Source organism: Scomber japonicus, chromosome 7 (assembly GCF_027409825.1).
Source record: "Scomber japonicus isolate fScoJap1 chromosome 7, fScoJap1.pri, whole genome shotgun sequence".
Classification (NCBI taxonomy): domain Eukaryota; kingdom Metazoa; phylum Chordata; class Actinopteri; order Scombriformes; family Scombridae; genus Scomber; species Scomber japonicus.
In genome coordinates, this window is record NC_070584.1 from 15052026 (window position 1) to 15079740 (window position 27715).

At 42.0% G+C, this 27715-nt stretch overlaps 1 protein-coding gene across 2 annotated transcripts; it reads left to right on the plus strand.

Moving 5' to 3' along the window:
• Window positions 1–133: 133 nt before the first annotated feature.
• shdb (Src homology 2 domain containing transforming protein D, b) lies at window positions 134–25024 on the plus strand. Of its 2 annotated transcripts, XM_053322136.1 has the most exons (6): window positions 134–466; window positions 2248–2398; window positions 5252–5473; window positions 19258–19432; window positions 20413–20532; window positions 23468–25024. In XM_053322136.1, the coding sequence occupies exons 1-6, from the start codon at window positions 134–136 to the stop codon at window positions 23652–23654; spliced, it is 1188 nt and encodes a 395-aa protein (XP_053178111.1). In that variant the 3' UTR covers window positions 23655–25024. The 2 variants fall into 2 exon arrangements, with proteins under 2 accessions (XP_053178111.1, XP_053178112.1); XM_053322137.1 differs by lacking the exon at window positions 23468–25024 and having other exon boundaries at window positions 19258–19430.
• The last annotated feature ends 2691 nt before the right edge of the window (window positions 25025–27715 follow it).

Consider the following 27715-nt stretch of genomic DNA (forward strand, 5'->3'; position numbering starts at 1 on the left):
TCAGAACAAGTCCAATACATAGCTCACAAAATCTCACTAGAAATAAGGTCAAGCAATAACCCTCTTGTTTCTGTCTGCTCCCTGCAGCCTCCTGCTCTCACTCCACAGCACGCAGTTTGGAGGCAGGGCTGCAATGGCAAAGTGGCTGAAAGACTACCTGAGCTTTGGCAGCAGGAAGGTGCCTCCACAGCCGCCCACGCCAGACTACACAGAGAGCGAGATCCTTAAAGCCTACCGGCTCCAGAGGGACCTGGACTTCGAAGATCCATATGAGGAGTCCGAAAACAGGTCCAGGGGCGAGTCTGGGACTTCTGAACCAGCCACCCCTGTGTATGGGTCTCCCATGAAGTCCTCTAGTGTGGACGTGAAGTCTCCCAAACACAGACTAATTAAAGTGGACTCCCAGGAGCTGGGTCGCACCAAGATCCTCCTCAGTGCCATATCCTTAGAGGACCAGCAAGAACCTGTAAGAGTCTCAGTTTCTCAGCATGTGTTTGTACTGTAGGTGCTCTGAGTAGTAAGCAAGCGATTTACAAATTTAGATTTTAATGTGGCTCCTGTCTTGTGAAGTGGAGGGTGAGTGTGAGAAGGAGGGATAAAGGAAAGGGGGGGGGGACTCTCCCACTTCTCTTTAATTCCTGTTTCCATCAGTGTGGCAGCTTTATTGATCAGACTCCATAAGCAAGTGGCTGGTAATGTGTGTCTCAAATATGCATTGTTTACATAAATCACATTATATCTGGTGCGACACATACATTTTCTTCCTTAGATGGAAGGAAGAATTATTGATGGCTTGAGCGGACCATTGAGTCAGAGAGGGTCATAGTCCCTTGAGTTTATGTCCTGCCATAAATAATAAATGGGGTTTGGTTTTGCAAGCTGAGAGACCCCTGCATGAGCACATGTTAGGGGCCATATACTGTGCGCTGTATGGTGATATGTCAAGGGCCACAGGGAGCTATAATTTATGTGGTGGTGCTGTTTGTGTCATCAGGACTGCAGTGCCGTCCTGCTTGTGTGCTATGCATGTTTGACTGTAGAGATAGAACATACACAGCTACTGAGATATAAAAAGGCAAACAGATGTTATGGAGAGAGAGAGTGACTGGAGCAAAGGTTTTTTACAAGGAAATGGTCTGCACATTAATTCAGCTCACACATGCCGAGTAAGTTAAGGAGTATTTCAGGGTTTTATCATATTCATTGCTGCAGTTAAATCCATGACTCCACTCATGGAAAATGCTACAAGTGCAAAAGTCCTGAAGTGGATAGAAGTAATAGTCTTAACTCCAGTCGATAGCTCCCCTTTCTACCCCGCTCTCCTTCTGCTCTCATTAATTTCCCAGGGTCTGTGGGAACATCAGCACTCTAATTAACATTGCAGATTCCTGTACATCGATAGATAACCTGTTACTAAATCAACATGGGATTACTTTGTAATTTTGTGAGGGGATGCACATGTCTAGCAGGAATTTGGGCAGCATGCATTGCTAGAGTGATTTCCTTTGTCAGAGGGAGAGAGACACAAAAAAGCACTTTGCCAAAGGGTGCCTGTGTTTGTAGGGGTGTGCATTTGTAGGAGTGTGTGTGTGAGTGAGTGAGTGACTGACCATATGGCTGCCTTTGTAGCTGTCAGTTTGCCAGCTGACCGCTGTTTTCCTCCTGTGCTTGCATGAAGGAACAAATGCTCCCAACCTACCAAGTCCCTCCTTACTCCAGCCATAAAAAAACTGATCATCATCAGACAGGGGGATTTCTTTCTGCATTGCATAAAGCTTTCATCTGGCAACAGAGATACAAAATAGTTCCTCTTCAAAGGTTTGAAGAGGCATTAACATTGTATTGACAATAAAATTATGCTACATAGAATCAGCATGATATCATGATGTTGCACACAAAAGGTACAAATTAGTGCAACAATGAGACTCTAAAAGCATTTTTCTTTGGAAGCAAACATATATTTAATGTGGCATTCAGAGAAGATTGATTGCTTGTGGAAAGTGTTGTGTTGCTTTCTTCATCTCGAATCCTGATGAGCTATTGTCTGTGCAACACTGAGAGCATTCATGTGCTTTTATTCAAGTGTGATGTGAAGCTTCACAAAAAGCTGGATGGAAGTGAAAGTCATTATAGCTTGTGAAGACAAAATTCATGTTTTGTTTGGCTTGTATTTTTTTCCATCTAAATTAATGATCTGAAACAAAAGTCATTTTTCTTCACAAATATGTGTTGTGTCTTGTCCCTGAGGTGGTGCCGTCTGCTCCGCTGGCAGGGGACACAGATTACTCTGATCCATTCGATGCTCGCTTGGACCACCGACTAGAACCAGATCTGGGACCTGTTCCCTGCGAGAACAACGGCTACATGGAACCATATGAGGCCCAGAGAGTCATAACAGGTTAGAGGACTCATCACTCAGTATCTTATCAGTGTTATGACATTTCGTGAGCCATGTTGTTATCATAGAATATAATGAAGTTTTAGTCTCAGTCCCTCCTTTTTCCCCTTCCTTTTTTTGTTGTAGTTTCTTATTTTTTGTTATCTTGAACTGTTATCTCCACTTTACCACCCACACAAATGATGAATCAGACTTGCCTTCATAATATAAGACTGGACACTCCAAAGGGTTACATTAGGATTTAGGTTTGTCTAATGCTACATAAAAACATAAAATACACAAGAAAATTCATAAAACCAACGTATTATATTACATTTCAGGGTTACCAAATCATGAATAAAATATAAACCATAGAGTGATTGTTATTGGCATTGATCTGTCAACACCAGCACTGAGATGTTGTTTCAAAACTGAGACATTATTGGGTGTATTTATTTCTGCATCCATGAAATAACGTAGCTTTGTTGCTATATTTTTCTGCTCTTATTCTCAAGACATTTATGTTAATTCTTTGGATTAATGACAGTTCTGCAAATCCTTGGATGACAGTTCTGCAAATGGACTGCTGTCACTGTCTACTCCACTGTGTTTTTAGTTCATCGCAGCTCTCAGCCTGACGAAATGTCCCTTATATAGATGTCTATTCACTCTCAGACCCTCCCTCCTCCCTAGTGATTTTCTCCCACATCGTCTAGCACACATCTATCCTTTTCCATTTGTCTCTCCCCCTGTAACATCTCTGTCTGCCCCTTTCCCAGTGCTCTCCCTGGTCTGTCCCAGTCATTTAGTGTAAAACCCCCCCCATACCCTCCCCTCCCCTCCACTTTCCCCCCCTCCCCTCCACTTTCCCCATTTCTATCTCGCTTCATCTCGAGGGCTCTTCCCGGGCCCTGACGGGAGTCTGGCTATCTGTCTAATCTGTCTTTTAGCAAATTCTACATCTTGTACCCTCTGTGTTGTCATGTCCGCTTCTTTTTTGGTGGTCATATTAAGTTCATCATCACAGGTCTAAGTGAATGGAGCATCTTTTCCTCTGCCCAACTGGTCCACAGTAATTGCAAAAACCTCAAAGAATGTTTTTTTCTCGTGGCAGCTGGATGCAGCCATTGGAGAGATTAGATTCACAGCGGTGATGGCTAAGCATTTGGCGAAGTATTGTCACAGCTCTTTCATTGACTTTGAATTGAGCCTGTCACTCCAGGGCTGTCTGTCTGCCTGCTTTTGTCTGTCTGTCTCACAGACTGTTTTTGTCTCATTAAAAAACACAGCAGAGCAGCAAAGACAGATGTGAGATCGGAATAGTCATTATCTCTCACAAAGATTGTCCTCAAAGGACACTTGTGTGCTTTTTAGACTGTACTTTTATATAAAAAAAAACCACACAAAAAAAAACATCTGCCTCTCAAGTTGTTGTGTTTTTAACTGTCATGATTCTTCAGTTTGACTCGAGTATAAAAGGCTGGCCTTCCTGTGTGCTCTGACACACATCTGTATTCCTAAACACTCCTCAGCTCTCCCCGTCATCATTCAATCATCACTCTCAATCTTCAGTCTCTGTCACCTATCTGTCAAATTGCCCCCCCTCCCGGCTTGTGTTTCCTCCATCACGTTTCCTATGAAATTCTCATTTTATTTCCTACATGCCTGTTTTTATCTCTCTGCCTTCATCTTCTCCATCTCCAGGCTACCGCTGACACCACGGGTTCCCAACACAGGTAGAGCAGCATTCAGCCCCACTGAGCTTCTGTCTCAATGACTTAACATCAAACGCTGACAGACACCCCCTCTGCACCCCCAACACCTCCCTCCCTTGTCCTTCTCCTCTATCACCCTCCCCTTATTTCCTCTCTGCCTCACTTCCTTCTCCTCCTCCTGTTCCTCTACTCCATCACCTTCTCTCCTCTGCTTTCAACCCCTCCTTTGCCTTGCTCCTCCTCTCCATTTTCCCTCCACCCTCTTCTTCATAACCTCAGGGCCTTTCCCCAGGGCCTCCACTCGGTCGCCATGGTGACTACAGGGCCGCCCAATAGGAGTGTGCTGTCGTGTGAAGGTTAAAGTTTTCCTCTGCCTTTCACCAGCGAACCCTTCCATTTAGTCGTAGCGCTGTTCCCTTCTCACGTGGGTGCGCCTCCTTTGCGAGCCTGCTGGCTGTGGACACAAAAGATGCCTACTCCTTCATTTCCCCCCCATTTTCTCCTCTTCTGTACCACCTGTTTTCTTTAATGGGTACATTTTTAAGGTCAACATATCAAAGAACCAATGCTGTTTGCTGCTGCTGCAGCTTTAAGGCTCCTATTGCTGGATTAGCAAATCTGATTTCCTCCTCTTGCTTGCATCAATAATCTTAAATCCTTTTATCTCATGGCCATATTTGACTCCACATAATAGTTACAGGGGCGGAGAAACATTTCTTAGTTGGAACCTACTGAGAAAGTGATGAAAATGTTAACAAGGGAACATGGATGCTGTGGTGAGCCGCGCTAGATTGCTGCTGGGATTCGGATAGACAAGAGGTGGGGGGGGGGGGGGTTGCCTACCATGTTGCTATTCCGCATCTAGCCCAAGGCCTCGTTAAGCCCCCCCATATGAGATTCTGAGCCCATGGCAAGCTGTGCAAACATAATTTCTCTCTCTCTCTCTATTGTCAGAGCTCAACAGGCTTTTGTTTTACCTTGTAGTAAAGAATAATATCAGTATTGTCTGTAGGGAAGCCTCATTGCTACAGGCGATAATATACTTATGCTTAATGTTGCCTGTTTTTCTTGCAGACTGGATAAATGAGACAACCCTGAAATGTTTGCCTGTGTTTATACTGTAGTATGAATTTGTGTTATTTTGCATATGCTTTGACAGAGCTGCAGCGTGGCCCTGGAGGAGGACGGGCACGTGGCGGGGTGCAGCTTTATGACACCCCCTACGAAGATGAGCGAGGCCAGCGCCTGGGCTTTGTGTATGGAGAACCTCAGGAGGAGGGCAAAGAGAGCAGCAGGCTGCCACAAGATGACGAAAGACCAGCTGATGAGTACGACCAACCCTGGGAGTGGAAGAAGGACAACATTTCCAAAGCTTTTGCAGGTAACCAGAAAAAATTATTATAAATCAAAGTCCAAACCAATCCATCTATGATGCTTCGATCATCCTCTATGAGCCATTCCTACACCTATTTGGAGGAATACTCCATTAACTGGATTGTTAGTGGTCTTTGCTTATGATATGCTGATGATATGATGTGCTGGTATCAAAATGACCAGGGATTGATTTTAAGAGCAAAATCTGGCTATGGAGCTGCTTCATCATAAAAAGGCTATGGAGACTTGCATGTCTGTTCAAAGGTTTTAAGGAGTAGCAAATCACATCATTGTCTCAACCTCTCCTCATACTTTGTCGGTTCTTCTGGCTTCATGCTGCCAGGCTCAATCAATACTCAGAGTTTCCCAGAATAAAATTCAGCATAAAAAGAGGTTTAAAAGGTTGAGGTTGCAGGTTCAGGCTGCAAGCAGTGTGCAGGAAAGGCATTTTTAACTGAAGGCGTGATACAAAGCAACCATATTGGCAATCATCCATTGTATTAAAATGTCTTGAGGACTTCCAGTGAGGCGAGCACCCAAGATGCCGCGTAGTGAGACACTCTGTGGGACCATACCCAGTTCACCCTCCTATAATGGTTTTGGAGATATCTAAGATCGATAAAATAACTACATATTAGAACAAGAAGGGGAGAAACATGCAAGAGTCCAAAAATCCAGGGATAAAGATGAACACAGCAATGAGAACCGTCACACAGCGGCAGGAGCAACTTATCTACCTGGAGGATGCTGAGCGACATAATAATGTTCGCATTGTGGGGATAGAGGAAAGCGCCGAAGGACGTGATATACAGGGGTTTGTACAGAAACTCATTTCTGAAACACTGGATGTCAAGCCGGCACATTCTGGTTCGTTTCCTGAGATTCACAGCCAGGGAGCCTGTTCTGCGTGCGCCGAGAGAGAGAAGACGAGTGACATGGAAGGATAAACCGCTCTCCTTTTTCCAGGATTTGTCTCAGGACGTTATCCAGAAACGTAAAGTTTGATGAAGTGAAAAAGAAGCTGCAGGAAAAGGGGCTGTGGTACCCTATGGTATACCCAGCCATGCTGAGAGTCGTCGCAGACAACATCAGACACACTTTCATTTCACCTGAGGATGCTGGAGTTTTTCTTTCATCAAGAGGCTGATAAAACAAAGTGGACAAAATGACCTACTAGATAAGCCATCTTCAAACCCTGATTTGGTGAGCTAAAATCTGAATTTACCTTTGACATATACAAATAGACCCCTTCTGTTGTTAAAAAAAAAATCACCCGGCAGTTTTTTTCCTTCTCATTGAGTCAGCCGGTACAATGTAAGACAGTGTTTACAGACATTGCAGTCCCCTCACTGCACTCAAGGAGAGTGTATATTTACTTATTTACTCTTATTTATTTATTTATTTATTTATTTTCTTTCTTTACTGGGATGCTGCAAGGTGCGATAACGGTTGACAGACCAGAACAAACCACCTGAACTTGTGAACTATACTTGTGTCATTTTACTAACTGGGTCATATTTTAAGTCAATACAGGATTATGGGGATTGTAAGTGATTTCCTACAGCATCTGACTTTATTTGAGAAGATAGGACATTTTACCTTATGTCCCTTTTTCCACCTTTTCCTTTTTTTTATAACTTGATAGTGATTGCTGAAAAAGAAATGAAAGACTAAAAAATGTGCATAAATTGTGTACAGGTCTCAAAGTTAGGAGCTGCTATGTAAAAGAAGGGAAGATTCTAACATTTTATGAGAATGAATCCTAGGTTTGGAATTTAATTTGCCAGATATATTTGGTTATAACTCGCAGAGTTTCAAATGGGCTATCAACCTTACATCAGTAGGCTATGTTAAAGTAAGGCATGGGGAAGGACTACTATAGCTCTCCACAAAAACATTCATGCAGGGATGGAGCTAAAATAGGAAAAATGAAATAAATAAATGAAAAAACTGAGAAAAATTAATCTTAAAAGAAAGGAGGGGTTGGGGGTATCTAAGCAATTGGTAGATATGACTGTGAGCGCATCAATTGGTAATATTGTTATGTTTTAACTCAAGATCTAAAGATTTCGATGAGAAATCATACGATTTCATCAAAAAATAAATTTTGGAATACTGGGAATTTAATGAAGGATCAACTGCTAATCCTGGTCTTGAGTGGGATGCATTCAAAGCCTGTTTAAGGGGCCGGTTAATCCAACATGCTTCTTACCTAAAAAACAAACACAAAAAAAAAACAAAAAAACTACTGTTTACTCAATTTAGAGGAGGAAATTAAGGAGGTGGAAAAGTCACATGCATCTCAACTTAATCCAGAGGTTCTGTCTCATCTAAATAAACTAAAATACAAATTAAGTTCCATCTTGCAGAAGAAAGCAGAATATGTATTGTTTAGTTGTAGACAGAGGTTTTTGGCTCAGCGAGCAAAACAACAATACAATACAATCAAACACTAATAACATTTGTATTAAAGGATAACGGGGTCTTAACTACAGATAGCGTGGAGATAAATTACATTTATCACATTTTACCAATCGTTGTACACATCACAGTTCACCAAAACAAAGGAAGATATAAACATTGTCAGCGGTACATTTGCCATCCCTGTCAGAACAAATACATAAAGAAATTGGGGAAGATATCTCATTAGAAGAAATCCAGCAAGCTATAAAAAATCTGAATTCTGGAAAGTCCCCTGGGGGAGCTGGCTTCCCCACAGATTTTTATAAAGCATTTTCTAACATATAGACACCAAAGCTACGCATAGTTTTTTAGGATGCACTTAAAAAAGGCCATATTCCAGAGAGCATGCAAACGCAAGAACCCCCAACAAGGCGAAAGGTACAGAGCGGTCTCACTTATTAATGTAGATGCCAAAATATTGGCTAAGGTTCTAGCTTTAAGACTGGAAAAACACTTGCACAGTCTTATCCACTCGGACCAGGTGGGTTTTGTTAGGGGGAGGTCTTCTGCAGACAATGTTCGCAGGTTATTACATTTAATTTGGCATACAAGGAACCTACTGTCGCTTTCTCACTTGATGCTGAGAAAGCATTTGATAGAGTAGAGTGGAGATATTTATTCAGGATGTTACATAGGTTTGGATTAGGGTCTTCATTTATAAATTGGGACTGCTGTATAGTAATTCTAAAGCTTCAGTACTAACAAATAGAAAGATGTCTAAAAGCTTTGACCTTCATAGAGGCACGAGGCAAGGATGCCCCCTTAGCCCACCGTTAATATTAGAGCCTTTAGCGGCTGCCCTTAGATGCAACACAAATATTAGGGGAATTCACGCTGGAAAAACAGAACTTATTATTATACGCAGGTGATGTGTTGTTATCATCAAATCCAGAAATAGCTGTTCCTCATATACTGCCGGTGATCGATTCCTTTTCTCTGATCTCAGGCTATAAGATAAATTGGGTGAAATCAGAGGCAATGCTTTTGTCAAAGATTTGCCCACCAGCGATTAGAAAAAACTGGCAGTTTAATTGACTTCCTTCAGGCTTGGTTTATCTAAGCATTAAGATTACCTCAGCCTTGAATAATATAATGATGGAAAATATCCTGCTCCTTATTCAGAACATTGAGAGTAAAATTGGACAAATCTAAGACTATCCTTATTAGGCAAAATAAACATCTTAAAAATGATAATAGTTCCACAAATCAACTATATCACATGTCTTTTACCTTTGAGATTCCCTCCCCCACTACTATCAATATTCAATAGGGCAGTAAATTCATTTCTATGGGCAGGCAGAAGACCTCTTTTTAATAGAATTAAACAGTGCGCGGTTAATGAGAATGGGGGTCTCAATCTACTGAGAGTTGACTGGTGTCACTATGCTTTTTCTTTTAATCAGATGTTCAAACTGTATATGGCAGTAGACCAAGTTCTAGGATGGGTTTTGATTGAAAAGGAACTTACAGAACCCCTTCCGGTACAAACAAGACGAAATACCATTTCGGAACCCATTGCTTGAGTTTGCAAGGGACACTTGGACTATATCACACCAAATTATTGGGGAAAAACCGTCTTTTACCAAGAAATCGCCTCTTTGGCACAACAAACTCTTAAAAGTGGGCAAGAAGACGCTTTATTGGAGAACCTCGGTCGAGGCAGGTATAATTTCTATTGAAGATGTTTTCGAGGATGATAATTTTATGTCATTTGGACAGATAATGATTAAATATAAAATTCCTAAGAAAGATTTTTGGAAATATCCATAAAAATATGTCCATAAAAAGAAAACTTCCCATAATACATCAAACTCGTATACAAGAAATGTTACAGAACAGACAGATGACAGGTGGGGCTTCGAGATATTACAGTACTATGAGACAATCTCTCTCACCAAAACTCAATGGTCTCAAACCAGCCTGGGAAGAGGCTCTAGAAAGAGAAATAACTGATGAGAGATGCAGAGAAATTGCGGGTTCCTGGTATAAAACATCTAAAGTAATACAGATGAGATTAATCACTTATAGGATTATTCATAGGATCTACTGGACTCCATGTAAGATGGCGAGACTCAAATTACAGGAATCTGATTTGTATTGGAGATGTGATAGTGACAAAGGTATTTAAACACATGTTATACGATTGTCAAATGGCCAGGAATCTATGGAATAATATAATATTCTATATAATAGGTACTTGGTACTGATACAAAGCCCAGCACTCTGCATACTAGGTATAATACCAGTTTGACAGGCCAACAAGTTTCATTAGCCCTTGTCACTGGTTGTAGGATAATGCTTAGGCACTTGAAAATGAAAAATGCCATCCCTTTTAATGAGTGGTGTGGAGAAATGACTAAAATAGCAAACTATGAACAACTAATGTTTAAACTATTTTGGAAAATATGGGGCCCTTACTTAAACATGATATTGAATGATAAACTGATTGACAAAATGTAATACAGTTAAGGCTCTTTTTCTTACCCTTTTGGTGCCTAATTTCCTTCCTGGGAGGCCTGGTTGGTATTTTCTTGTGTGATGATGTCTGATCATGTGGGTTTATGCAACTTGTGAATGAGAAGTTATGTGAATAGTGAGGCTTTATAAGGAAAATGTGGAATGTATTGGGAGTTGTAATGACGTTGTATGCTGATTTTTGATGATGATGACACTGCTTACCCTGTGACTTCTTTGTCTTGTATTTATTTATTCATTCATTTATTTTTTATTTTATTTATTTATTTTTACTTTTATTGGTAGGGTCTGTTTTAGATGTCTTTTTTCTTTTTTGGTCTATTTGTGCTTTTTCACTTGTATAATACATTTCTTATCCTGTGTGATATTATTGCTTGTACTAAAAAACGAGAATAAAAAAAAAAGTCATGCCTTTAAGCAAAACAATGAATCGATATCCGCTACAGAGAGCTCCTGACGTCAGTTGCCAAGCATAAACCATAAAGTATCTATCACGAAATATACCTCTTTTTAAAGTGAATCATTCAATAGAATTAGTGAAAATGTTTAAGAGCAGGCTATGTTTAAAGGTCAGAGCGATGCCAGGAGCACAGCTGCTGATTCTACATGTTGAAATACTCATCTAGCTGTCCTGACCTTTTAATGTAATGTCTGCCCCCCCAACATTACATCCTTTTTTGCTGGAAACAGACTTCTGTGACCTTTACTATCTCAGTTCAAATGACACATATCTTTCTTTTTTAAACACCTCCTGGTCTCCATTGATCTTGCTCTTGCACATATGACAGACTAGTCACAGCAACCTCTTAGATGATCATTCAGATTGACAGAGATGTCTTGTGTGTGCGTTTATGCGTGGGAGGCTTCATATAGCAGCACAGTGTGAAAAGGTTTGCAGAGGAGGGACACTGAACGCTGGGTTAATTTTCTTTCATAATCATGACATTATCAACAGTATTTTTTTTAAATAATTGGCGTAGTGCATAATTATTATTTTAGTTGTTGTGAAAGTGCGTGTCTCATCCCACCATGTTCCATTTACTGAGTATAACTGGAAGGAGAGAGTGAAGAGGAAGTAAGAGATAGACTGATGGGTCATTTAGGAGTAGATCAGTGTAAGGCATGCTAGGCCAAGTCGACTTAATTGAGCTGCATCTCCAAGTCACCAAGGTCAAGGTGATGGCATAATAAATCAACTTTGCCTCCTCGGCGCTCCCTCCTCTCCCTCGACTCCCCGCTGCCCCACAACCCCCCACCCTACTCCCATTCTGAGTTAATTACATGCCTACATGTGCGTGACTGATCCAGTGCTGATAAAAGGGTCATGGTCAGCACACAATTGTCTGAACACACACATACGTACTCACATCCATTCACACCATGTTCATGCTCAAATTACATTAACCAGAGAAGCAGCAAAGACACCGGAACTTATTTGAGAATGGAGATGATTTCACAAGGAGGTGCAAGACAGTTAATTCAAAAGCCTATATCACCTCTCACCTACTTAGCACTCATTCTGGCTTTATCTATCATTTTCTTACTCTCCAGCTCTTCCTCTCTCTGCCACATACAGTATGTACTCCCACGGAGGAGTGCTTACAGCACCATTAGAACGCAGTGGAGGAAAACGCTTGCATGGCTCGAGTTGTCTGACCCCTTGTTTTTTCCATTTGGAGTCAGCACTCTTGAGCTGGCATGCTGTCTGTCTGAGCAGACCAAAGCACTGAAGTGTAAACACACAAACAGTATTTTCCATTCTCACATTTAATCCATATTCCCAGCCCCACTCAGTGTTGCTAGGCACAGCCCACATGTGAGGGAGGGGAGAGATGGAGGGGACAAGAACGAAGCTGAAAGAGAAAGATAGAAAAGATGGAATGAGTAGGAAAAAACAGAGATGAGGAGGAGGTATGAAAGAGAGATGGACAGAGAGAGGAAATGGATAGAGAGGTTGTGGAGAAAGCTACCTGGAGAGAAATATAAAGGGACGTCCAAGGTTATTGTATGTTTGGTGGCAGCTTGCTGGATGTTTGTTGAGGCCCAGTGCATCAGAGGGGAGGAGCGTTGAGGAGAATTAATGGTTGGTGGCTGTATCGAGGTGAAGCGGTGGGAGAGGAGGGGGAGTCAGGGCCATTGTGGCAGGGTGCAATCAGTCATCCAACTAACATAGGCACACTCTCTCACACATGTACACACACCAACGCAACGCAGCAGCAGTGACAGGGCTGTTGCCACAGCCCCCTCTCCCTACGGATGTGACACACACTCAGATAACCCGCTACAGGGGGCAAAGGGGGGCATCGCGATCTGCCAGCAGCCCCTAAGCCCTCGCCTCATCATCACCTTCACACAGGCGCCTGCACATACTGTACACACACGCACGCGGATTCTGAACTAGGCTTTCCAGTTCTGATTATCACCAGCCATGAAATTCAAGGGTGAGAAGAGGTTGGGTGCATGTTGGCACAAATTTGGGTGTGGGTGTTTGTATGGGTGTAGGGAGGATGGTGGATATTGTATGTGGATTTGTGTGTATGGCATTCGAGCAAGTGCTTCTGGATGGAATCCCTCTGATTATGGTTTTCATAGCTTATCTATGCTTTAATGTGTTTAAAGGCTTTTTTTGCTTTTATTCAACAGTTGACAATGGATAAGCAGACAGGAAATAAGGGGGAGAGAGAGGGGCATGACATGCAACAAAGGTCCCCAGGCAAGTCTGAACAAGAGATGTTGCGGTTATGTGGCCTACACTGTAACCATTTGGCTACCATGGCGCTCCATCCATGCCTAAATGTTATCGCCAGGGTGAATATTGCGTGCCATGGCTAATTTTCAAATACTATAAGAATTAATCCTGCTTCCAAAGCATTTGACTTGTGCCTGATGTGACGGACGTGACGGGCGTCTCTCAGTCCGGTGGGTTTTAATTACAATGTTGGAAAGCCATCACCATTCACCACCATGCAGCTCAAATTACAGCAGTCATTAATTCCTTGAAGTCAATGCACAGTCCGGCAATGAGAGATTGACCCTGTAGCCATTCTACACCAATTAGTGAGCTAATGAAAGGCACCATTTCATTAGCTCTTTGATGGCCACATCTAATGAAGAGTTGAATGGGTGTTTCAGGTACTTCACATTTGTAAGTGTTATAGTCCCAAAAAGAAGCTTTGAGCCATTTGATGCAGATGACGGTTGTCGGAAGGATGGGGGAGTGGGCACAGTATGAGAGCTACAAATCAACTGGAAATCTGGGGAAGGTGAATGAATAACATTGCCAACCTTAGCAATTACTATGATGGTTCCATTGAGCAAAGCCCTTATTCTACTTTTGTTCCACTTCAGCTGCTCATTAGACAGTAGCAGAGGACTGGGCTCATACAGGGAAGCTCCAGAATATGAATGTAATGGTCCTAAAAGCAGGACAATGGTGAAACAGATGTATTTTCAGGCATAAGTAAACCCTTTGTGGGAAAAAACAACTTATTATAAAATTATTTTTTCTTCTCTATGCCAGTTTATTTAACAATCATAGATTTACTGTTTGCGAAAATGTAAATTGCAACAAAATGTCTCTATGCAGTGCAGGTGCCTTGGGAAAAAAAATACCAGATACCAGTTATGTAAAACAGCTAGAGTCTTCATGAGTTGGCCAAGTGACTTTAATGGAAGGCAATGTTGGCCAATCTGGTCCAGCTCTAAAGTATATCAGCAGCTATTTTATATATCACGATTTTACATAAAATGTTATACAATCATTCATGTTACCCACGGGATGAATAGTTATCACTTTGGCGACCCTTTACGTTTTTATGTTGCCCCATCAGTAATGCAAAATTTCAGTTTGTAGTCATAAATTTTGGTTTATGACTACATACGTAATATATGCCTACCTCAAAAGCTATTCCCATCAGCCTCAGCTGTACTTGTTTTTTAGTGCTAATTAGTGAATGTTTGCATGTTAACAAGCTAAATAAATTAAAATGGTAAATTACTGAATACAGCCTCACAACGCTGCTAGCTTGGCTGCGGACTTTTAGCAGTTGAGAAGCTAAGCTTTAGGACAAACACACACATTTTTCAAATTATTATTGTAAAAAATAGGATCTACATATAAAGAAATATTTTAAATATTTAAAGGCTATGCACAGCACTGATTTCTTTATCCCTATTTTTGCAAATAGCACTGTAAGCTGGATGTTAAAAAGGTGCTAAGTGTTAATGAATACCGAAGCAAAAAGCTCAGTTTAGCTAAGCTTGCAAAGACACCTTGACAGATGGCCAGCGTGTGCATATGCTGTGTGTGGATGTTTGGACACAGGTGCTCTGACAGGGCAGAACAATGTTTCCTGGGCTATTCTGAGTGTGACCTGTTCCCTATGTAGATATTAAGGGCTCATTATAAGGTAACAAAAACACAACAATTCTTATTTTCGTGGGATTATACACTAATTAAATCATACTCACAAGTATTTGATTTCTGTCAAGTCTATTCCACTACAGTGTATGCAACTACATCTTACACACTGGTCCTTTAAGTTGGAGTTGTGTGGGATATGTGCACTTAGACAAACATGCAGGCTAAGAAAAAAGGCAGGCAAGAAAATGAGATTTCCATTTCTGGTGTAATGCTGCTCTCTGTTGCTCTAAGCACGCCCTAGGGGCATCAGACCAGCCTCTTCATCAGTTTACTGGCAGTGGAAGGACCCTTGTATCACACAGTCTCTCTTTCACTCTTGCCTTCTTTTTTTTCTTTGTCACGTTTCCTCTCTCTTGTGCTCTCTTCCCCATCGCTCGCAGCTTTTCATTCTCCTTTACTGACGTTAATGAAAAGGCCTGTCCTTTGTGATTCCCTCTCGACGACCAATACGAGAAACAGAGAGATGATGGAAGTAGAGTAGGACAAGCGAGGAAAGGAGCCAGGGAATATGAGAAGAGAGATAATGCCCCACTTAGAGGGAGATAGGTGAAGGAGGAGAAATGAAGAAAAACAGAGCAGCACCGGGAGAACTGCATAAATCCACATGGGGATGGAAATAATGAATGTCTGGAAAATCTATCCACAGAAATCATTGTTAAGGAATGTGTGATGCTTTAAGATTCAAATCAAAATGGTGCAGATCCATTTTATGAAAGGAGAACTTAAGTGAATTCATGGGGTTTTTTTCTGCACTGGCATAAGGTGTTAATTGTCTTCCCGTATGGGGGCCATTTTGACCAGCAGAAGGTCTTTGTGTGCAGAAAGAAGATGGGATGCCAGGGCTCTTTGAAAAACAGATGTCTTCATTAATAGCTGTTCTACTGTCTTTGTCTGCTAACCCTTATTAAGAGGACACAGAAAACAGCTGGCCTCTTTGAAAAGTCAGTTATCCGTCACTCAAGGTGATGTGACATGTGCACAACATGAAGCTGAAAACCTAGCGTGGTCATTCCCTCCCCTTCAGATAATTTCTGGTAATTGTTAGCAGGTAGTTGAAGCACCAGGCACACAGTAGATTTTGGCAGACTGCAAATTACTAAATTGCTGTCACCTGTTTCTTCCGCTGGGTTCAAGTGTGAGACGGGACTGATGTAAAAAACACCCCACCGTAACTCAGCATATATCCTGAATACAGTTTAGTAGATTTGAAGTACAAGTCATGAATACAGGCTGTGAGCACTGGTGTGAGTATGCCTTTATCTGTAAACCATTCATGTGTCACATTGTCTTGTATGTGAGAACAAAGCAGACTAACAGCCCTCTGTCTATGACAAATCCACAGGTTCCCATTAGAGGTGAATGGGAGCCAGATGTTCCCAGCAAGTGAATGAGTGACATGGTATGATGTGTGTGTATGTGTGTGTATTTGGTATTTAGCCTTTTGTTATCAGAATGAGGAGCTCAGACATTGTTTTGTGTCTGTGTGCGTGTTGAGCATTTTGCAGTAGAGAGAGCTGCCAGTGTTTCACTCTGACAGATAGAAACAGAAACACCGAATCCAAGGTTGCTTATTGGACGTGCAGATTTAGGAGGAGTAACCGGGGTCACCCTGAATCACAGGAAAAGAATGTGGTTGATGTGAAAATTGATTTCTTATATACAATTTTACAGTGTGGAAATTGTGACAGAAGGTGAGAAGATGGAAGTGGAAGTTATTATCACTACAACATCACACTAAATCCTTTTTTGTGACGGTCTGTTTAATGTCTCGTCTTTGTGTCTACTCTGTGTGTGTGTGTGTGTGTGTGTGTGTGTGTGTGCGTGCGTGCGTGCATGTCTGTGTACAGCTCGCATTAGCCACAGAGATGTAAAAATCTACCAATCTGATGATTTCAGTTGTTTTCACTGCAACTCTTTTTGTTTTTAAATCAAGCAAATTATCTACTTGGTTTACAGCTCAGTGTAATACAGTGTAGTATGGTAGCAGATCAGCAGTAGGCTGGATCAACACACAAGGGCTTAAAACAAGTTGAGTCATTTACCTTATTTCAAGATGCAGTGAGTTGATCAAGAAATATTTAATTGAATAAGGCAGTGGAAACAACTGAAATCCTCTCCCCTTCTTTTATTCAGGGACACTAGACAAGATTCGTTGTTAAGGACAACAGTCACCCAAACACTGAGCAAGAGGAATCTTGATGGAATTTTCCTCTCTGTCTGCAGTACACCATGACCTGAGCTTATCTCTCACTCAGATGGCTGAGCACATTTCTGATCTGTAATAAATTGTCTTGCCTGTCACCATCCTTGCTCTCCTTTCGTGTAACCCTTCACCTGCTTCTGTGTGCTTCTCATTTACACCCTCTCTCTTTCTGTGTGTCTCTCTCAGTTTTGTTTGAGAATTAGAGGTGTGAAATGTGATGCGGTGGCAAGGGGTGGCGGGTAGGCAGTGGAGTGTGGCAGTGGCAGCGTTTAGGGGTGTCAGGTGTGTGCGTGTGTGTCTTTGCGTGTCTTTGCGTGCATGCCTCCCATTGAGGGGTGCCAGGCCACACTTTAATCCTGGCTTCAGCGGAGGTGCGGCCCGCTCCAGATGGGGCCATTGTACTGCGCCATGCATCAATAATTTACGGAGAGCCAGAGAAAGTGGCGGAGTGTGTCTGCCTGTTCAATAATTAACCAGGGAAGGAGAGAGGCATGTATGTACCCTACAGCCTGGGTCTCTTTCCAAACGCCCGTTCAAATGGCCTTTGATGTTGTGGGCCTGGGGGGTCTTTGGATTTGTCAGCTCATTAAGACGTCACCCCTCTTTTCCTTGTATTTGTTTTGTAATCCGTTTTCGCTCTGAGCGGGGGCTGAATGTACGGTGTTAAACTGGCAAATCGCATAATGTATATGAGTCCGTGTGTATGTGTGTGTGTGTGAAGCTGCAGAAAATTCTGTTACATTAGATGGTTGCCTGCCATGGTAGATAATGAGCTATTTTCAGTTCTCTCTTACTGTGCACCTTCTGCCTGCCACCCCCTACTGCAGGTAGGACAATGTACAGAGCATTATTCTGCCCCCATGCTCCTCAGTTCCTCTGTCACACTACGCTGTGGGTTGCAGTGCACATGAAGTCACATTTTGTTTTCATTGCTTCTAGCGCTACCAGACAATTTCTCAAAGTGGATTCATTCAGTTGACTATAAATAATGCAGCCTCTGACTTCTCCTGTCCTCCCTATGTCTTATCTCCTTTGCTTTCTTAGCTGTCTCTTACGTGATAAATTACTGTAAATATAGGGTCTGAAATACCTGTTTATCTACAAAGACAGGTGATAGAGTATATTACTTCTCGACATGACAGAAGCTATTGTTAACTACCATTTCTTGACACCACATCCCTGTCATCTGAACACGCCACCTCTCCCACTTCCAACAGGGCTTCCCTTTCTTCAATTTCTTCACGTCTCACATCTTGTTCTTCTTTCCTCCTCACATTAAAATTTTGCACCAGATTTCAGGCTCACCTCTTAATCATTACCATGTCTGTCACTTATCTTGCTTTTGGTTAACTTTTTTCGAAACCCATCTGCTGTTTTCTCACTCTGTCGCAACCCTTTTCTCTCGCTTCCTCCCCGCTCTCTCCCCTCCATTAGAAATGAGGGAGTTGTCGGTGTTACCTTGGCCTGCCCCAGTGGGTCAGCTGGAGGAGGAGCCCCCCGTCAGAGAGCAAGGTGACCTCTCACCCCCAACACAACCCCCTACCCTGCCTTTCTTTAGCACCCCACCACAAACACTCACATGTGCAGTCACCATGACCTCCATGACCCAGGTTGTTATCCTACATCTGCTCTATTCACCGTAAACCCCCAGTGGGCCTGCATCTGCACAACCTACATCTGTCCCTGCCTGTTGCCACTGCTTGGCTGTTTTTTAGGGTTTAAAGTACTCCCTTCTGACCACATCCACCAATTGCACTTTCTCACTTGTTCATATCTGTGTGTTCACTGCTTGTGGTGCATTAAATGTTTAATCTCTTGTTTTGTAGATTGAATTTCACCAAAATCAGGCACAAAAGACATAACATTTCAGTCCAGCACCAGAGTAGAGTCTGTGTAGTCAATGTCAAGGGTAGTGTAGTCTACAGGAAGATGCAGAAGTGCACCAGAGCCAGGCATGGAAGATGCCATCTTCCTGTCTCCATGTGGCATGGGGGAAAATGCTGATGACAGTAATTGTGCTGATTCTGATAGTTTTGCAGTTTATGAGACCCAAACCTGCTGTGCTCTAGTTTGAGCCATCTATAAGAGGTCTCTCTGCTGCATGCATGGTTTTGCAATAGCCGGATGTCTGATGTTTACCCAAGTCTGGCTGTGAGGGTTAATCCCTTTTGATCACAGCAGAGTGTAAATAATGTGACTCACTTTTTCTGTCCCTGTCTGCCAACAGTGCAGTTTGATGGTGCAGAGTGGGACCGTTCTTCATCGCCCACAGAGCGGTTGCGCCCTCCGGGTCCCAGGTCCAGCCCACTGGCGGGAGGGGGAATGAAATTTCGAATGCCACAGGAAGGCCTTGCTTTGGTGGGGGAGAGAGTGGACCCGACACTGCCTCTGGAGAAGCAGGTGTATGTATGCTGACTTTAATTTAAGCCCGGGGAAGCTATATAAACATATATCACTTTTTATGTGTTGCAGTGTAGACTACACTGCTGTTAAGGTTTAATTTGATTAAAAGGTTTACATGCTTGGATATTCAGTGACTTTTGATACTCAATGATTGAGTGTCCCTGTTGCTATTAATTTAATTACTTTGAATGTAATATGTGGTGAAGAAATTGCCATGTCAAAAGCATTAATAGTTGTACAGAGGAGACAGTTGATGTTAGTTGACATTAAAATGGAAGATGTTGTGAAGTCACAGGAAGCAGGCATCTTAAATAAAGGTAAAAACTAATTTTATTGCACCACTTTGATCTATTAAGGGGCGTGGACACATTAAAATGAAACGGTTATGTGTTTTGGCTAAGCAGCACTCATCAGAGCTTACAGTAATGTGAAAGGTTAGAAGGAAAACTAATTAAGTCAGAACATTAAAAACAAACATTTACTGTGGTCTTTGCAATTTCAGACATCATTGGTGTAATTTATGTGCTGTTTTTGTGCACAAGAAGGGTCGTTTTATTAATGAAATCCAAGCACATGGCACCTCTTAAGCACACATACACGTGCGCACACACACAAACACAAATGCTTGCACACCTACAGATGAGGGTTGTAGATGATTATTTTGCCCCATTACTCCCTAATGATCTCTTAAGGGCTGTTATGAGCTTCATGGTCTTCAGCTCTGTTTTTTAAACATAAAAAATACCATCACTGTCAACTATTCAGTGCAACTGTTCCAGTACGAGACTCTATTTTCACAGTGTGTACTTGTTGAAATTTAGGACGTCTACATACATAAATAGATAATTGCATAATTGAATAAAAATTAAAACCGTCCATTGTGCGTCCAGCATGGTGTAGGAGTGGATTTCAACTTAACTCAACTTGTTCTGTGTGTGTGTGTGTGTGTGTGTGTGTGTGTGTGCGCTCTGTCCATCAGATGGTACCACGGTTCACTGTCGCGTTCGGAGGCAGAGTCCCTGCTAACATTGTGTAAAGAGTGTAGCTACCTTGTGAGGAACAGTCAGACCAACCGCTCCGACTACACCCTGTCCCTACGGTAGGACATGGACACACACACACTCACACACAGTAAACCTGCTATCACCACAAACAATGAAACACCTGAGCACCTTCAGTATTGTTCTCAGATTAACCGCTTTATAATTTGATTGCGCTTTTCTCTTTTTTTCCTGCTGTGTGCCTGCAGAGTGTGTGCAAAGCATGTGTGAAGTCACCAGAGCTACTGATCTCATATCGTAGTCTCCACACCTCTCCATCTGTCTCACCTCCTTCTCTCCCCCTCTCTCCCATCCTCTATCACCCCCACTTAAGATCATAGCTGCACTGATTCCTCTCCCAATACTCATTTGCTAGGCACAATACTGCTTAGCTGGTCAAATATCTCCCTTGCAATTACTACCACAATCCATCGGCCTGACACTGCTGTCCCATCATCCCTCTGTCCTCACACCAACCTTGGCCCCTCTCTGTGGTCTTCTTCCTTGGCCCCCAGCAGGCCCCCTAAGTGGTAATCAGGCAGGTAGAGCACACTTCAGTGCACACATCATCCTCCCCATAATCACTAATGAATATGAATTACCTTCTGTGGGCCACACAAGAAGGGAATCAGGGAGGGAAAGAGGGAAGGGAGGGGGAGAGAGAAAGAGAGGGAGGGGAGGGGGAGACACTGAGTGTCACTGTGTTGTGCTGACATATAAACAAGCTCATGCATTACCCATTTACATGGGTTTGACACACACACACATTAGGGCACACGCACATTTGCTAAAGCAACAAGGTCACCGTTGCCACTGGTTCCACAGTTGGTTTGGTCTGGAACAAGTAATGAAACTACTAAATGTATCAACCTTACATTCTTTCAGTTGTTTAGAAGGAGGAATCACCCTTCACTGAGTAGCCATAGAGTCTTAACAAAACAAAGAACAGCCTGAATCTGAAAAGAGTTGAAGCAGCTTAGATCTTTAATCAGCTTAAAAGGAAACTCTGGTTTCATACAGCCTTTATTGTTCCAGTTTTGGCCACAATTTGTATGAGTATTATTAACATTGTACTCATAAAGTTAATAGCGGAAATCCAAGAACACAACATCACTCAACAGAAGTCAGACACGGCAAGAAACACGAGCGGTCTGGTTATATAGGTTTCAAACAAGGTTCCCGGTTAGCTAAACATATCTGGAAAAGAAGATGAAGCCAAACTGTAAAATTATTTTAAACAGCCATTAAGGTTTAAAGACGTTGACCTACTTTGAACTTCCTTACTTTCCACAGTTTTGCATGAACACAGTCCTACTTTGCAATGATGGATTATTACCAGCATTTTTGGTGCACTCATTCAGGTTTTAACTCCAAATTTGCCTAATGTTTTTTCATGGTATTGTTCATGGAGTATGACATTGTCTGCAAGTTTTAAATGTCTCTCTCAAACATTGAGTCTCCTGTCCTTCATGTTTGGAGTCCACACATGCCATGGGACGACAAAACTCTTGACTGTGATCTTGTGTCAGGCTGTATGCCTGACAGATATTTTTGCAAGTCTGCTTGTCTTGTATGTCTTGAAAGGCTTTGTATATAATTAAATAGACAACGCAGATTCTTGTGTGCACTTATTGTCGCTCCGGCAATGAGCAAAACGTTTCAGTCAGGTGAGCAGTGGACACTTTAATCCTTTGGGTTTTATCTCCAAACATAGTGGTTTGGATAATCTTACAAAATCTTTAGCTCATTTGTTTTATTGTCAGAACGCTTGTGTTTCTTGCACTTTGTTGTAGCAATGTTGTCATGATCCCAGATATCAGCTTTATTACTTTGGTGAGCACATAGTTGTAATAAACTGTAATTGTCCTATAATGTCTCCAATTTGATGGAAACTATTTGCCATAGATTGTCATTTAGTCATCATAGGGGTGCTGGGTAGGTTGGTTTAGGCACTCTGGCCATGATGCCAGTATATCCTTGAGTAAGGACACTTTGTGAAAAAACAATTCATATCAGCTACATTTTGGAGATAGTGCAGCATCCATGTGTTTTTATCATTGTGGCCTTCATTGGAAAAAGTGAACCACACCTACAGTACATTAAGAATACACAGTAATATGAACAATGGGAGGAAGGATGAAGGTTTCTTAATGGAGACAAAGTGAAGAGCCACTTCAAAGTGAGTCAGTGCTGACACAGACAGACCCCTCCAATGTTTAAACCAACACGAATATTTATGGAAGAGCTCTGGTTGGTTCTAATGTACCATGAGATACAAAGAGTCCCCTAAACAAACAGGGCTGGATGAAAGCCCACTGTCAACTCTGAGCGCTGACGTGATAAAGTGTCTGGCTCTCACTATTCAGGAGGCCGGTGGGACGATCATGAACTGCCTGTTGTTCTGGCTGTTTGTAGACAGAGCGAGTTTTTTTGGTTTCACTGCTCTTCAAAATTTGGTTTGGTTTACTAGAACAATGATAATTATGGTGACCAGTTTCAGCCCTTGTCTTTCCCTCTGCTTCTATAATTAGACATACATCATGACTGGCTGACTGGCTCTTAAAGGGGAAGTTCTGTCGTGGCTGACTGGCTCTTAAAGGGGAGGAAGCGGTGTAGTTATCTCGGCTCAGTCACTTTCACAGTCCAGCTTGCTTCTCTCTCTGCCTTTGTCTTTCCTCCCATGTGCTATTCCACCACTCATCCATCCATCATAATGTCCCTGCCTAATTTGTGACATGATATTAAATCTTGGATAGTATCCCATCATAAAAGTGCAGGGAAAAAGAAGTGAACATAAATCCAGGTTGTCATTTCCACTGTGTCATTATGTGTCAGAATGTGTGGAAGGCTGCATGATGTTTTATGTGCCCCACTTTTCATGTCATCTCTCATTTCTCTCCTCTACACTTCTCTTTTTCGCTTTCGTATTGGATCACTCCCACTCTCTTTCTTGTTTTGTCTCCTTCCCCATCAAAATTATTTTTTTCCCCACAGGAGCTGCCAGGGTTTCATGCACATGAAGTTCACACAATATAAAGATGGGAAGTATGTGCTGGGACAGAACAGCCCGCCCTTTGACTCCATCCCAGAGGTCATCCACTTCTACACCACACACAAACTCCCAATCCGAGGTGCCGAGCACCTCTCCCTGCTGTTCCCTGTACTGGTGCAGACACTCTGACTGACCCGGACACTCTTCCTGGACCTTTCAGGGTTTTCATCATGATTGGACTTTTAAAACTTGAATGTTTGACAGGATCTTACCAGTGGAGAGTCAGTGCTCTCTTCTTTTTCAACTGGACTACTTTTGATGATTCAACACACCGTTGGACTAATGCCCTCACCCACCACTGCTGTTGTACTTGTGCCAAATGTCTCCAACATCCGGAGGGATTGATTCACATGAAATGCAATACCTGAATTCTAGGCCACCTGTGCTAGAACTCCTCTCTCTCTCTCTCTCTCATCTCCTTGCTGAACCAATCGGGTAGACTTCAAGATATCTGAAATTGTCCTTTTCCTTTCTACATTTCTTTCTGACTGGAATGCAAAGGAAGTTAGTAGACCTATATCTGGAAGAAAGTCCACATATTCTAAACATAACCCCAGTTTACTTGCAGAAGATTGAGATTAAATGACTGCTGTTTCACACAAATACACCTCATTGACACTGATAAAATATTACTGTTGTTGGGTTAAAACCTTGCAATATTTTACTGATTTTTCACATTTCTACTAGAAACAATAACTTGAATTGTACTGTAAAGAATGAGAAACGTTCTTTCACTCCTGGACTTGGGGAAATTATTTTATAAAGGTTGGAAAATGATTTGCAACAATGCTATTTTTGAAGATACAAGGTTTTTACCAACAGCAGTGATATTTCAAATGCTTTTCTACACAAAGCTACACCTGTACTGTACTGTAGTCTGCTCTGTTGATTTTCCTCCAGTCTTTTCTGTACTGTCATGCTGCTGTATGTTGAGGATTTGCTCGACACATCTCTCCATGTTACTTGTTGATTGTTCGTCGTAAGCAACAGAGAAGCTGTGTTGTATTGGTACTAGTATTGACCTTGCTGACCTGTATCTCTTGTTGGTTGACTACGTTGCATTTGGTAGACAATGCTGGATTTGTAAAAAAGCGACCTGTCACTGCTGTCACTGTCTTTTCACTGACTGATGGTTAAGCTCGGAAAAGCTGAGCTGCATGCTACATTTGGAGCTGAGGGATGCTAATCAGGAAACGGATCACTCTGACAAACTCTCAAGCTTTGCAAATCTAGGCCACATTCTCACACCTACACATTTGATCACAGATTTTTCTTTTTCAGCTGCCCAAATGATTACATGCTGGTTGGTGAGTTGTATTTGAGTAAATTCTTGCCATCTGGTATGTGTGCCCATGTCTGCTGCCTGGTTGCAGTGTTGTGTGGCAAAACCTGTACTTTCAACATCTGACTGTTTTTAACAATTGCAAAAATGATTTAGATCGTTTTTCAAGCAAGAACATTATATTGCCTGTGTTATATTAATTATTATTTTGACCATTATTTTCTGTCACTAGTAAAAGACGATGGGTTGCATAATTTACCTACTGTTGGAGCACCTTTTCTGTACACAAAACAAAATGTTTCTCGAGTGTTGAATCTACATATAGATCTACAAGAACATCAGTGGTTTCCAATGTGGGGGTTGAACCCTCACAACAGCTCTGGATATTAATCTGGGGGTGTCACAACATGATTACTGCGGTAAAAAATGATCAAAAATATATTTCTACCTAACCAAATAATGTTTATTGTTCAGACTTTTTGCTGATTTTAACTTATTTCTTGAGATATATTGCATAGTTTTACTCTTAAAGCCTATAAAAAATTAATCACTCAAGGGAAATAGCTCCATGTGAGCTCTTTATCATGGGGTCACATGTAATTAAGGTTGGGAACCACTTATGTAGATGAAATATCATTTTGTGTTTGAGTCAAAAAGAAAACGCCACCAAAATATTCTGAATAAGAGTGTAGCTGATCAGATTTCAAACAATAGACTCCTTTGCAGCACAGAAAGAGGGAAAAGAGGCACAAAAGACTTGGCAAGATTGTGTGCTTCACATTCTCAATCACACACACACACAGTCACACAAATTTGCTTCCCCTCATCCATTAACAGCAGGGTTGGGAGGGAGAGGGTGAGGACTGGGGGTGAGGTGTGGCTGAGGAGGGGTGAGGCAGCCCTCATTATTTGGGCTGCGCTGCAGTGAAAAGCACTGGGATTGCTTTCATTACTGAGCCAAATGAAATAGCAGAGGCTGATTACCCGCGTGACGGAGAGTGGAGACGAGCTGGATCACTCTCTATTGGGGAGAAAGAGAAAAAAGGGGGGAGAGATGAAGGAAGGGGGGAAAGGAGGAGGAGGAGGAGAAGGGGGACGCTGTCTGGCTGTACTTCCCCAACAGAACTCCAAACAAGTGTGTGTGTGTGTGTGTGTGTTTGTGACTGTAAAAGCGAGAGATGATGACATGGGGGGGGGGGGGGGGGGGGCTGCTATAGTCCCATTTTTCAAACAAGGCCCCCCGGGGAGAGATATGAATAATAATGGCAGTGGCAATGCAGCATGTAAAAATCAAACAAATATTACATTCACATTTCTTTGCCTTTTGTACCGCTCTTACCTTGTATCTGCTTTTGGGATTTTGCAATTTTTATATCAGCCAATTTTCTGTTATGCTCATGAAGAATATTTTGAAGAGATTGTGTAGGTTGAAACAATTTTCAGCATTATACAACAATTCTGTGCTTGTAAATTGTGAAATGTGCGAATGTGGTTGTGTGTGTGTGTGTTCAGCTGTCATATCAGAATCAGAATGTGTGTAATGTCAGATGTGGTGGGTGTCACCGATTATGCGGTGACGGCAGCTGTTAATCCATCAAACAGGCTCGGAGGAATGAACACCTGTGATCGCCACAGAGCCAGAGAACGTGTTCAGAGACCACATAGAGACACGCACACACGCCCGAGAGATTAAAAAGCACATATAAATAAAGGTGTTCAATAGAGATAGAGATGAAAGTGAATTCCTGACCTTGGAAACAGTAGTAGCTGATTTTTTGATTATATCATACAATCTTCCAGTGGATGTAGTCGACCCAATAATTATCATTAGGTATTTCTTTTGGAGCACCTCACGTTTCTATGAGCAGGCTTGTTTGAAATCCAAGGTTATGAATGAACATCCGATATCATCATTTAAGCCAACACTGAGAAGAACTCGTTAAAGCACTTACAAAAAAGGAAATTCAATCAATTCCATGACAAATAGTCATCAATATGATTGAAAGATACAGAACAGCAACTAAACAGATCTTGAAATGGAATTGTTTTGTCAAGATGAAGAAAAGTAAGAATTAAGACATACAATGAACTCATTATGTCATCCTTTTAATGAAAACACCTACTGTTATTGGATATGCCACCATGTGGCCCATTTTTCTATCAAGACAGAAATTTTGATCTTAAAAGGCCTTCGAAGGTGAAAGATTAAATAAAACTTGTACAGAGGGGTCAATATATATATTTTTGTTTCTGTTAATATTTTCTTCCCAATTTGATTTCTGCTTCATTGTTGAAGCACACACGTTGGTCTTTAACTCCTCATCCACACTGAAGGTTTATCACGGGTTTCCCCCACCTCCAGTGCTTCTTTCACCCAACATAAACCTCCAGGCTCCTTGCATGCACAGAGGCAGGGAATCAGCCAGCTGTGCACACACGCTCAATGCCACAAGTGAGGGCAGGGACACGCATATCAGACTAAAAGCCGCCATCCTCCCTCTCACTTATCCCCTATCCCAGACATGCTAATCCCTACAGTTGTGGTAGGCAGGCGTGGAGGAGATAGATTGGAGGTCAGTGTAGCAGGTGTGAGCATGCCATTAGGCCCTGCCAGAAGACTGCAATCAGAGATGGTTTGGAGAGAAAGCAGCTGCTGTTTTGGGGGGATTTGGGAAGAGAGGAAGAATTTAGAAGAGATTGCTTATCTACTTCTGCCACCTATGTGTTAAGATAGCATGGCATTCAAAGGTTGGTCACAGATACAGAAGTTGACATTCTAAATCATTTCATGCTGCTAAACAGATTAGTTACTGTAAGAAGTGGTTGATAAATCAGTGTGTTGTTCCATGACAGTTTTGACAAAAATGTCATCATTAAGGTTAAAATTTTGGTCAAAATATTTGCACAT